The following is an 11,876-nucleotide window of genomic DNA, read 5'->3' as shown; positions in this document are numbered from 1 at the left end:
TCGCAGAATGAAACCGAGAAACGGGGAAGTGAAACCGCGAATATGTTCTGCCGTGAGGGACCCGCTGCTGGGGAAGCTCCCAAGGGAAGCCAGGGAGGGGCTGATTATCCCAGGGAACAAACGCTGCTCCACGGCTCTTCCTGCAGGAGAGGGAAATGGGGCGTCCAGGGATTCTGCTGGAGAAAATGTTCCCAGCCAGGAGATGGAGAATCCTGGAATGGTTTGGGTTGGAAGAGACCTCAAAGTTCATCCCCAGAGACACCTTGCTCTATCCCAGGGTGGTCCCAGCCCCATCCAGCCTGTCCTTGGGCACTTCCAGGGATCCAGGGGCAGCCACAGTTTCTCTGGGAATCTGTGCCAGGGCCTCCCCACCCTCACAGGAAGGATTTCTTTCCAATATCCAAACCTGAACTTGAAGGACTGGCATAGAAATCCCAGGGAAAGTCTGATTTTGGAATATTGGKTATTGCTGGAGAACCTGAACTCTGCTGGCTCTGATTTTTAAGCTGCAGGTGCAGCTTCCTCCACCCCACAATGTCCACTTGCAGCCCCAGGAAGGAGCAGGGTTCTGCACTTGGCAGAGGCAGTTTCATATGGAATTATTAACCACGGAACAGAGAGTTAAAAGGAATTCCACAGAGTGTCAGGAGATCAAGCAGGTCAATTGAAAGGAGGAAAAATTACCATCAGTTATCTTCAATTAAATTGTTATCGCTCCACATGAAGGATCCCATTTAGAGGGAGGCATTAAACCTGAGAGCGGAGGTGACTGAGAGAATAAATTCCCCATTTTGAATTCCAAACCCAGAGAGGGAACATCCATCAGMAGGCACGAGGAGGAGATCTCTTTTTCCTTCTGTTCCCAGCCTGCTTTGAAGCAGAGCCCATTTGGAAATCTCTCAGTAAAACTTCTTTTTTTTCAGTGGAAAGCACAAACTCCTCGAAGCCACAACTTTTAGGAGAGACATTAATAACAGAGAAACCCTCCTTGAGCTGGACTTGTGTTTCTGAGAGGTTGTGGTTGTGTCTGGCTGTTAAATTCAGGGCACTTGCTCCCCAAAATAGCAAATATCTYCATTTCCACGGCTGGGATATCCTGGTTCAAGTCCCTGATCCCYTTCCAAGGTTGGAGAGCAGAAATAACTTTGAACTGTACTAATGAGCCTGGGAAAACAGCATCCAAACCCTTTTTTTAGGTGATTATATCACATCAAGGAAGGCAATTCCTGCGGTCTAGACTGACTAAACCAGCCTGAAGTTGATTTTAAGACGTGAAGAGTCCAATCTTGTAGTAAATAAACTTCATCCAAACGGTTTACACAGGAGATTTTTTCAATGCAGGAGTTGAAAAACCCACTTGGATTATTCCTGGTTTGATTTTTTTTTTTTTTTTTTCTGTAAAGGCAGAGAACGCAGAGCAGGAAGCAGCCAGGTCTTCAGTTGCTCGGGGGGTTTCTGCGTTTGCTTTGCTCCGCTGTTTACTTACCTTGGAAATATCAGAATTGCTCGGTTTGATCCCGGACAAGCAGAGAAGGAGAGAAAAACAAAGGTCAAAGCATGGCCTTCATCTCTGCCGGGGTGTCACTTACATCCCCTGACAGCTCTGCTTCCTCTGCCAGCCCCTGGCTCCTGGAACTCCCTGGAAAGGGACCTTTTCCCAGGCTGCTGCCAAGGCACAGAATGACAGAGCTGCTGCTAAAAGCGAGCAGAGTGTGGGGCAGCCTGTCCCTGCTGAGTCCCTGCATGGGGGATGGCACTGCTTCCCTCCTTCCCTCTGCCGTGTCCAGGGAATGCTCAGATCCTTCCCTGGGAGAGTGAGGATGCCCTGGAATAGAATTCCCAGAGAAGCTGTGGCTGCCCCTGGATCCCTGGAAGKGTCCAAAGGACTCTTGGACATGGTTTGGAGCTCCCTGGGATCGTGGAAGGTGTCCTAAGGTGGGACTGGATGGTCCATGAGCTCCCTGGATTCCCTGTCCCTGCCTCTCTCCCTCATTCCCTGCGGGTTTAATTCTGGGACACGGCACTGCAATCAGGTGAGCTCTGGTGTGATGGAATTCCCAGTCACTGGAAATTTTTAATTTCCCAAAAATGAGGTGAGGACAGAAAACACAGAGTGCCCTGGAGATCAGTGATCCCACGGACCGACACATCATTGCTGTGCCTGGTCAGAACCCTGCAGGCTGCACTTTAGCWCAAAAAGCAGAAAAGACGACATAAACAAGCTCCGAGCCCCCCGGACAGCTCGGGACCAGAGAGAAAACAACCCARGTGCAAAGGGTGTTTATGAGACTCRATGTTCTGCRTTTGTTTACGGCTCCTCGGGGCTCTGCTGCTCTCAGCTCTCCCGGCTCACGGAAAAGCCGAGCTGCTTTGGGCACAGAGGGGGATTTCGGAAGGAAAACACAGATTTTCCTCGGGAAACTGCCCTGGTCATTCAGCAAGAAGGAGGGGGTGGGTGAAAGCCCTTTTCTCTGCCCTGAGGGATGCAGGTGTGGTTATTTCTACCGGGTTTCAGAGCAAAAAGGTGCCCGGTTGTCCTGGGGCTGAGCCTAAGTTATGTGAAATAGCAGCCGGTGGATGCAGCAATCAGAGAGATGAGGGGGAAGAGGAAAAAGAGGCACAAAGAGATCCCATTCTTCAGAGAGCTGCTGTAATTCAGGTGCACAAAGAGAATCCAAGGCTGCAAATTCTGCTCCTCTATTCTCTGCTTGGAGCAGCCATCAATAATTTGACCATGATGGGTTTTCTTTTATTGGATTCCTCAATTCCAGGAAGGCTCTGGGGTCTGTGCTGCCCCGTGCTCAAACCACAAGTGTCAGATTCTCCGAAAGGGATGGGGCTTCTGAGGATTTCAGACCTAAACTATTTAGGAAAGGATTTCTTTGGTCTGTTTATCTGAACTTGGAATGAACTGTTTGAGGTTTGTCCCTAATGAAAACATAGTTTGKGATCACTGGAGTACTCTTCAGCGTAAATATGKCCCTGAAAGTGGGCAGAAGGGGGAYGTRGTTGCCCACAGTCAAGGCTTGCTTACTTTAWACTCAAGGATGCTGAAGTCCTACARATTGATCCCAAACAGTTCCCGCCTTTCCCTTGAGTAGCGGGAAACTTAATTCTGTAGTCCAAGATGATGATTTGCATCTGAAATTATAACATTTAGACTCAGAACTGGACTTTTTTTGGCATACCCTGGGACCTGTCAGTGCAACTTGGGGTTAAACCACTCTCAGGGCTCATTTTTGGTGGCAGTTTCCAACACAGCTGTTCCCATTCCAGCCCCTGCATTCAGAGTGGGGGATTCTCATTCCAGCACTGCCAATCATCTCCCATATTCTGGGGATTCCTGAGTGTTTTGGATCCTCCTGCAATTCCATGCAGTCACCTTCTGGCTCTGGAATCCTGGACTGGTGTAAAGGTCAATAATGGCAGCAGCAAAGCTGATGGGGGGTCAGAGTCCCTCACTTTTCTTGGAAAAGGAATTTTTCCCTGATGCAACTTGGAACCCAATGGTAGGTGAGAAGCTTCCCTGTCAGACTCATTTAAGGCTTAGAAAAAAATTGGCAAAAAACAAAAACCCTCACTTTAGACCATCTCTCTTGGAAGTGGCTGATTTTTCTGCCAAGCTTTGTTACCCGTCCCAATCCAAGCTGCATTTCATGACACAACCACTTCTCCAGCCAAAAGCCTGAAGTTCCCGGTTCTGAGAAGGTCAAAAACGAGACACTGCAGCAATTTGGAAGTGTTGTCGCAATTTCGTTTCCTTCCAGCCAGAAAGTTGGACGAAAATAATCCCCGCTGTGAAAAGCTTTGTTTTCAGCAAATCGACGTTTTGTTTCACCCGTGGAAAAAGASTCCTGGAAGAAATCCCTGCTCCGGGATTGGCTTTAATTGGGACAAAACAACAGTGGCTCCTAGCGGCTGGCTCCAGGGGAATGGCCAAACCCATCTCGAGTGTCCCTTCCTTGACCCTTCTCGCGGATCTTTGCTCGTCTGGGAGCGAAAGGAGCGGGAAATTCACGCTCTGAGCGACAAACGATTTCGGAAGGCACAAAAATATCCCTGTTTCCCRGGCTGCCATGGGTGTCAGGAGAAGGTAATTGCTCTGGAAGGCTGGAGYGCTGATGTTTGGCTCATCTGCTCCTCAGCTTCCACTCCAATAATCCCCAAGCTCCCGGCAGCGGCTTGGCCGGCGTTCCGGGCTATCCATCCTTGTCCATGCCCGGTGTCCCAGSAGGATCCTGCTCTGACATCCCAGCTCTCAGCCCTGTCATCACATCAGCCCTGCCGAGCTCCAGGCGTGATCCCAAAAGGATAACGAAGATCCCTGAGCTGAGGTTTTGCAGCGTCAGCCTTCCCCGGGCGTCCTCCCGTGTTCCCATCTGCTGGATCAGCTCCCGGTCACGGCTGCTGACGTTCCAGGCCACCTCCTTGTCCTCTCCTGTCCCCTGTCCCTGTCCCTCGTGGCCTCTCCACCCTCCCCCCACAGATCACTGCAGATTTTCTCCTGGATTTCAATAGGAAGCAAAAGCCGCGGTGCTGGAGATGAAGCAAAAAGGGCACGAATTGGGAAATAAATTCGGGATTGGCTCAGTGCTCCACAGCCACAGGAAAATCCTGGGTTTCCCKTAGAAAACTTGGGATTTCATAGGATTACAATGTACAAATTCCTTTTATTTGCTTGAGGTGGCTTTGGGGTTGTTCAGTTTTTCAGACTCAACGTGTACTTGGGTTGGCCTTGGAGCCTGCAGGGCTATTTTGGGCTCACTCTTTGTGGGGAGCTGGTTCAATTCCATCCCGGAGGACTCCTGATCCCTAGCTGAGGTTTTGGGGTTTTTTGGTTTTCAGGTTTTTTTTTTTTTTTTTTTTTTTTTTTCTAAGGAAAGGCCTCTTCGCGGGTTATTTTGGCATTTTGAGGGAAAGGAATGGGATGAATGAACTCTGACTGATGTGAGGGAATCGGGTCCTGCTGGAGACCAAAGAACCGAAAATTCCCCTGTCCTTCTCCCGGTATCCCACGGCAATTTGAGCACATGGATTGGAACCAGGAGCTCTGCTCTCTCCCGGGCTGAGTGGCTGAGCAGCAGACAGACAATGCTCGGGGTAATTAGCGCTGAGTGATGGCTCATTAGCAGCCCATGGGCTGGAGGGGATGTGTGGGCTTTTCCCCAATCCCATTAACCCTTTCACCCTCTCCTAACGCTGCCAAGGATTGGGATTTGTGGAGTATGGAGCTCAATTCGATGGGRCTACAGTATTAAAATGGGCTCTTTCTCCACATCCTCAGTGTATCCCCAAAACAGCCGATTTTTTGCCCTCCTGGTGTCCAGCGAGGGATGGGGAATAAAGGGAATTATTATCAGTCCAGGAGATGAGTCAGCTCTGAAAATCACACCTGTCCGTAGACAATGGAATGACACCAAGGAAAAGGAAATGAAAAAGGTTCGTTTGTTCTTGCAAAGGAGCAGGCGTGGGAGCAGAAATGCTCCTTGCAGAGCCTGGTGCTGTGTGAAGGAGCAGCTCCAGCGAGAGAGGAAACCTCATCCCACCTTTTCCCATCTGTCCCTGCCACGTTTTGGGGCCTGGGCACTGGGCAGGCTTTGCTGCACTTCCTGGGAAAGGTATGGAATGTCCCTGGTTCTGTCTGGAAATAAGGTTGGAGCCCAAGGGAATGTGGTGCTGGGATAGAGGGGCATGGAAAAATCTGGGATTTGAGCTGTGTTAAGTTTTGTGCCCCTGGAGAAACCCACACTGATCCTGGCGGGAATCCTGGCATTCAGGGCATTTTAACATCTTAAACACCACTTAACATCTGCTGGTTTGGGGAAAAACCATTTTGGAGTTTTGGTGACAATTTCTGAAGGGAGCTAAATATCTCAAGAGTCATGAAACTCTAGATCCCACTGACTTTAAGTGGTTTTTTTTTTTTTTCCTAATTCTCTTTGGAGGTGTCTGGAAGAGAAATACTTTGTGTCTATATGAGCAGAGCTGTGCTGACATTCCCATATTTAAACCTTCCATCCTGGTTTGGATATAAACCCCATCCATAAAGTCAGGGTTGGTGTAGTAAAAACCAGACTGATCCATGGAAATCCAGGTGGATGAGTCATTYCAGCCATGGCCTGGATAATTTTATCTTGGAATCTGAACAAACCCTCTCCTTTGCACAGCTTGGATTATTTTGGCCCAAGGATTGGGCACAGTTGTTCTCCAAGTTCTCCAAAACTGGGCTGGGATCCTGTGATTCCAGTAAAACTCCCAGGAACTCTCCAGGAGGTTTATCCTGAGACATTTACCTGCCTCCATGGCCTTCCAGAAGGAGCRCAGACCCCAGTGGGAGGAACATTCCAGCCTTTCCTGTTTTCTCTGATCACATTGCTTTTCTCTCCCATAGCCAGACGAGCTGACCAATGCCTTGGAGATCAGCAACATCGTCTTCACCAGCATGTTCGCCCTGGAGATGCTCCTCAAGCTCCTGGCCTTCGGGATCTTTGGCTACATCAAGAAYCCCTACAACATCTTCGACGGGATCATCGTCGTCATCAGGTCACTGTCGGTCCTTTCCCCACCAGGGCTCTTCAGGGTTCAGCCTGGTGGGATCAGGGATGACATTCCTTGGGTTCCAGGGTTGGGATGTGCTCTAATCCTGCTGGGATTTTGGGTTCCTGTCCTGAGGAGGGGCTGTGCCGAGGGAATGGACCTGGCAGATGGAGGGCAGAGTCTGTTCATGCTGCACTTCTGGTACTGGGAGGGGAATTTCCACTGGGAAAGGAGCTCTGGGAGTGGCCATATCCCAGCAGTGCTTCCTCCCTCTCCCAAATTATCACAACTCAGCTGGAATTGGGTGAGCAGGGGGAAGGGAGAGCCCTGCTCTGCTGTGCTCCCCACGGGATGCTATCCCAGCCCAAASTGGGGATACCCCAGCACGAGGGCCACCCCCCAGTGCTGGGAGCCTTTCTGTTCCATCAGAAATTTGGGATAAARAATTCCAGGGATGCAGAGATGTGAAACTGGAGAGTGCTCACTGCACATCCCTTRGATTCAGACATGGGAAGAGCAGCCGAGGTTCGGAACAAAGGTCACTCTGTGGCCTGACCAAACCAAAACCACCAAAATCATCCCTTTGGATATTCCTGGGACAAAATCCTGATCCACACTAYGCAGTGGTGCATCCTAGCAGGAGAAAAAAGGGAATTAGAGAGGGAATTTACCCCAAACAGAGGAGCTGTGCCACGTGAGGCACGGCAGCATGGCCAGGGAGCAGAGGAGCCTTTCCAGGGGCAGGAAAGGAGTGGGCAAAGGGGCCATTCCTGGGGGAAAACGACTCCCAGGGAGCAGAGCTGCTGGTGCTAGGGGTGTCCCCTGTCCCCACAGTGTCTGGGAGATCATTGGGCAGTCGGACGGGGGCCTGTCCGTGCTCCGCACCTTCCGGCTGCTCCGCGTGCTGAAGCTCGTGCGCTTCATGCCCGCCCTGCGCCGCCAGCTCGTGGTGCTCATGAAGACCATGGACAACGTGGCCACCTTCTGCATGCTCCTCATGCTCTTCATCTTCATCTTCAGGTACGGCTTCGTCCCGCTGCTCTCCCTCGAGTCATCGGGAATGCSGGGATGGGGACGGGGACAYGCCACCTGTGGGGTGGAAGGGCTGRCAGTGGGATATTTCCCCYTTTCCAGCCTGTTTTGCATGGAATATCATCATTCCAGAGGTGAATGGGCGACACAAACAGGCAATAGTTGCCCCTCAGAGTCTCCTGAGCTGTGCCTCACACTCACTGGGCTCTCCCAGGGTTATATTTGGGATGGAAATTGTGCAGACCCCGAGGATTCTGTGTGTTTGACCCTCTAACACTCCTCAGGATCCTTGGGTTGGGAATCAGGGAGCTGGCAATACACTTTGCCACTTTTCCAGACAAAGCTGATCTTGGATTTGCCTTCAGTGCAGACAACCGGCAATGTGAGACAGGACAACCAAAATCCAGGGTCTGATCAGTGTCCAAAAAACACCAGGAGTGGGAACATATCCATAAAATCCCTGCAGCCCCCTTTCACTCATGTGTTTCCCCCTCTCCAGCATCCTTGGTATGCATCTTTTCGGGTGCAAGTTCAGCCTGAAAACCGACACGGGCGACACGGTTCCGGACAGGAAGAATTTTGATTCCTTGCTTTGGGCCATYGTGACCGTGTTCCAGGTAAGCTCGGGGTCCTCTGGGGTGTTTTAGGGTGGAACAGGAGGAGGATTTGTTCCACAAAACTCTTCYGGGAGGTGTTGGATTTGGGGTGAAGCAGCACTGTGGAGTTATTGGGGCAGAGATGGTGCTTCAGGGTCTGAAAGCCCTGATGGGGAAGGAATCTGCTCGAAATCAGCACTGTCCATGTCTCTTACCAGTAAAAGGAGGGAATCCATCCTTACTTTCCTTTCTGCTGCCCATCCTGTTCCTACTCTGCAGATCTCTCCTTACTGCCCCCAAAATGCCCTTTGCAAACTGTTCTGTGTAAYTGGGAGTGACAAATCCCCTCCCAAACCAGAGCTGGAGGTGCTGGGGCAGCCTGGGTGTAAAATGTTGTGTTTCCTCTGCAGCCAGATTCCATTTTAGCCTGAAATTTCCTGGCAGGCTCCCCAGCAGAGCACTCAGCTGCTATTCCAAGGATATTTTAAATGTAAAGATCAAAGTTTTGTGTTTCCAAAATAAAGTTTTTTTGAGCTTCAGGAAAATTGAGAGAGTAGAAATACCTGAGGAAGATCCCTCAGAGCAAGGCTTTGCCATGATGGGTATTTTTTTTGCTCAGTGTTTTTACCTCCAGGAAACAACTCTTCTTCCCCRAGTTCCTGGAGCCACCCAATGTCATTTATCTCATTAAATCTGCTGTCCCTTGTCCTTTTCCTTCAGCTGCTTCTCAAGACCAGCCTGAGAGGAGACGAGCCCTGTGGCCTCAGGGCTGTTATCTTCTGATGGTTATCAAATGTAATAATCAARTATAACCTTTGATGGTTATCAAAGGAGGCAACACCTCCATGAAATAATGGGATTAGGGCAGTGCATCCTTCACCTTGGGATATCTCTGATCTGACTGATCCCCTCTGGGCACGGCCAGACTTTCCTGCAGGGAAGGGAGTCAGCCAGGAGATCTAAGTCAAGGTGATTTCCAAAGGTGATCTCAAATCACATGCAGAGATCTAAATCAAGGCAGTTTCCAAAAGGTGATCTCAAATCACATGCAAAGACTTAAATAAAAACAATTTTTCCAGAAGGTGATCTCAAATCACATAAAAATATCTAAACCAAGGCCATTTCTAAAATGTGATATCAAACCACATGCAGAGATCTAAACCAAGGCGATTTCTGCTGTCTCATCTCATGAGACCTGAGAGTGGTTTCGCTCAGGAAAGGTCAAAAGGAGAGGGGAAAGGGCAGGATTTCGGTGCAGCTGCTGTGCACGAGGGGAATGGGGGAGTTGAGAGTGTTTCCCTTGCCTTTCCCCGCAGATCCTCACGCAGGAGGACTGGAACGTGGTGCTGTACAACGGCATGGCCTCCACCTCCTCCTGGGCTGCTCTCTACTTCGTGGCCCTGATGACCTTTGGCAATTACGTGCTCTTCAACCTCCTGGTGGCCATCCTGGTGGAAGGATTCCAGGCAGAGGTGAGAGGTCCAGGCAGGGGGAGGGGGAGAGCTGAGATGCGTAGGTGGGAATGATCCATCTCAGGGAAAACATTGAACTGTGCAGCCAGCCCAAAACCTGAACTTAAAAGGGGTAGGTGAGCTGGGCTGGGCATGAGAAGCTCCTCTGAATCCATTTGCAGCACAAAATTTAAATTTAAGGAGCTTTCCTGGAAGAGAACAGCCACAAACCCCTTTTTAGCCCATTTGTGCTCAGCACAAGCAGCCAGACATCAAACAGGGCCCTAATTGCACATTTGTGCTCCCGTGTCAGTTTGAAATCTCCCCCAGCGCAGCTCAGGGAAGGCAGACAAACCTTCCCAACCTCTGAAAATCTTTCATCCACTCTACGTTGGGTTTTCTGCTCTGAAAGTGGGGAGATGAATGAGGGAGCTCGAGCCTTTCAGTCACCGCGGCCGCAGCGCTTCGCAATAAATCACCGACAAAACGAAATTCGCTGCCACGTCAGGAGAAACTGCAGGGATTTGCTCAGGCACCAGGCGAGGAACGCTGCTCCTTTTCCTGGGATCAGCTCTTTAATCCCCCCCTTTGCTGCAGATTTGCACAGATTTCTGCAGCCCTGAGGAATCCAGCCGGAGCCCTGCTGGAATTCTGCTGGAATTCCTCCCCCAGCAAGGAGAACTCCTCTGTCCCASGCTGATCGTTTTTGGTGGCAGATTTGTGCAGAGGGGGAAATGAGCTGCACTTCCAGGAGGGAAGGCAGGGGGAGGGTGGCTGTTCCCTGTCCTGATGTGGTGCAAGGCTGCCAGGTGAATTGGCCTCTTTCCCTCTGCCTCGGGTTGCCAAGAGATTTCCCAAAATGATCCRTCACCAGTCAGCACCAAGGAAKCRMATCAGGCTTCCCAGATCGAAGTCAAATTTAAAGTGCTGTCAAATACAGAATTAAAACCTTCTGATGTTCTTTGACATCCAGCCCTAAGTGCTTTCAGCTGGGTCACACAGAGTGCAGAGAAGGAGCCCCACCATGCCAGGTTTTTCAGTAAYTCCTGCAATTCTAGCTGCTGTCTGAGGTTTTCCCTTGGGATTTGCTGTTCCAGGAGCCTGGAGCAGTGCAGGGAGCTCAGTGACAYGGCAGGGACAGAGTGACAGCCACAGCATCATCCTTCCTGTCCAAGTGCCAAAGGGAATGGAAACCAGGAAGAGRGACCTGCCTGGGATCATTCCCAGGGCACTGCCAGAGGGAATTTGCTTCTGTTCCCTCCCTGGAGCAGAGGTGGCTCTGAGCTGCTGAGGAATCCAAATTAATTGGGTCTGTTAATTACCCTCCTCTCTGCAGGGCGATGCCAACAGATCAGACACGGATGAGGACAAGACATCTGCCAACTTTGAGGACGAGTTTGAGAAGCTCAAAGATCTCCGAGCGACAGGTGGGGTTTTGTGTCTGTGTTTTCCCAAGAATCCGGGAGCTACGGCTCCATTTCCATATCTTCCCACGTAAAGTGGAAGAATCTGGTTTTTGTGGCAATTAATCTGATAGCTAAGGCACCAGAGCAGTGTAGGGAAGGCTAATATTTCCTTCAGACAGATACTTTTTTTCTGATTTTAAACTCCCTGAGAATTTTTAGCTGCGTCTCCTCCTTCCTCCTGCTCCACCAGCCCCGAGTGCTCTGCTGACAGCGATGTTCTCACCCCGCTCCTCAGCAGCTTTTCCAATCAATCACATCCTCGTCTGCTCCTTTTGGTTTCCCACAGAAATACATTTGGGTGAGGTTTGATGGATGGAAAATGTTGCTGCTCATTTGCGTCCCGGGAGGGTCTGGCAACGCATTTCAGGGAAGGCCAAAACCTCAGAATTGTAGGTGCACCAGAAACACAGAACTGTAGGTGGCAACCCCATCTGGGAGGGTTCCTGAGAGCCCCCAGGAGCAGGGTCCACTCACGGGGTGTCCTCTGTTCCCTCCCGTGCAGAGATGAAGATGTACTCGCTGGCTGTCACCCCCAACGGGCACCTGGAGGGCAGGGGGGCGATGCCCCCGCCCATCATCATGCGCACGGCGGCCACCCCGATGCCCACCCCGAAGTGCTCCCCACACCTGGACTCCCTGCACGCCCTCGGAGACTCGAGGAGAGGCAGCAAYGCCTCGCTGGAGCCCTCAGGCTACGACCAGAAGTCCTTGGTAGGTTCCTGTGGCTGGCAGCTGTCCCTCGGTGACACAGAGCAGGGGGCTCGGGTGACACAGAGCACAGGGGATGTTCTGGG

General features: G+C 50.9%; 1 protein-coding gene across 1 annotated transcript in view; it reads left to right on the top strand.

Annotated features, from left to right (window-relative positions):
• Nucleotides 1–6,395: 6,395 nt before the first annotated feature.
• The window catches only part of CACNA1H (calcium voltage-gated channel subunit alpha1 H), a gene marked incomplete at its 3' end in the record, with an annotated part of 35,807 nt that continues 30,326 nt past the window's right edge, over nt 6,396–11,876 (top strand). The window contains exons 1-6 of the mRNA XM_057385098.1: nt 6,396–6,543; nt 7,372–7,557; nt 8,069–8,186; nt 9,482–9,637; nt 10,953–11,043; nt 11,585–11,793. Coding sequence (XP_057241081.1) covers nt 6,443–6,543; nt 7,372–7,557; nt 8,069–8,186; nt 9,482–9,637; nt 10,953–11,043; nt 11,585–11,793 — 861 coding nt within the window. The remainder of the gene's footprint in view (nt 6,544–7,371; nt 7,558–8,068; nt 8,187–9,481; nt 9,638–10,952; nt 11,044–11,584; nt 11,794–11,876) is intronic.

Source organism: Malurus melanocephalus, unplaced genomic scaffold, assembly GCF_030028575.1.
Source record: "Malurus melanocephalus ecotype Western Australia unplaced genomic scaffold, MMel_1.1 scaffold_786, whole genome shotgun sequence".
Lineage (NCBI taxonomy): Eukaryota > Metazoa > Chordata > Aves > Passeriformes > Maluridae > Malurus > Malurus melanocephalus.
This window is presented reverse-complemented; position numbering and strand designations above follow the sequence as displayed.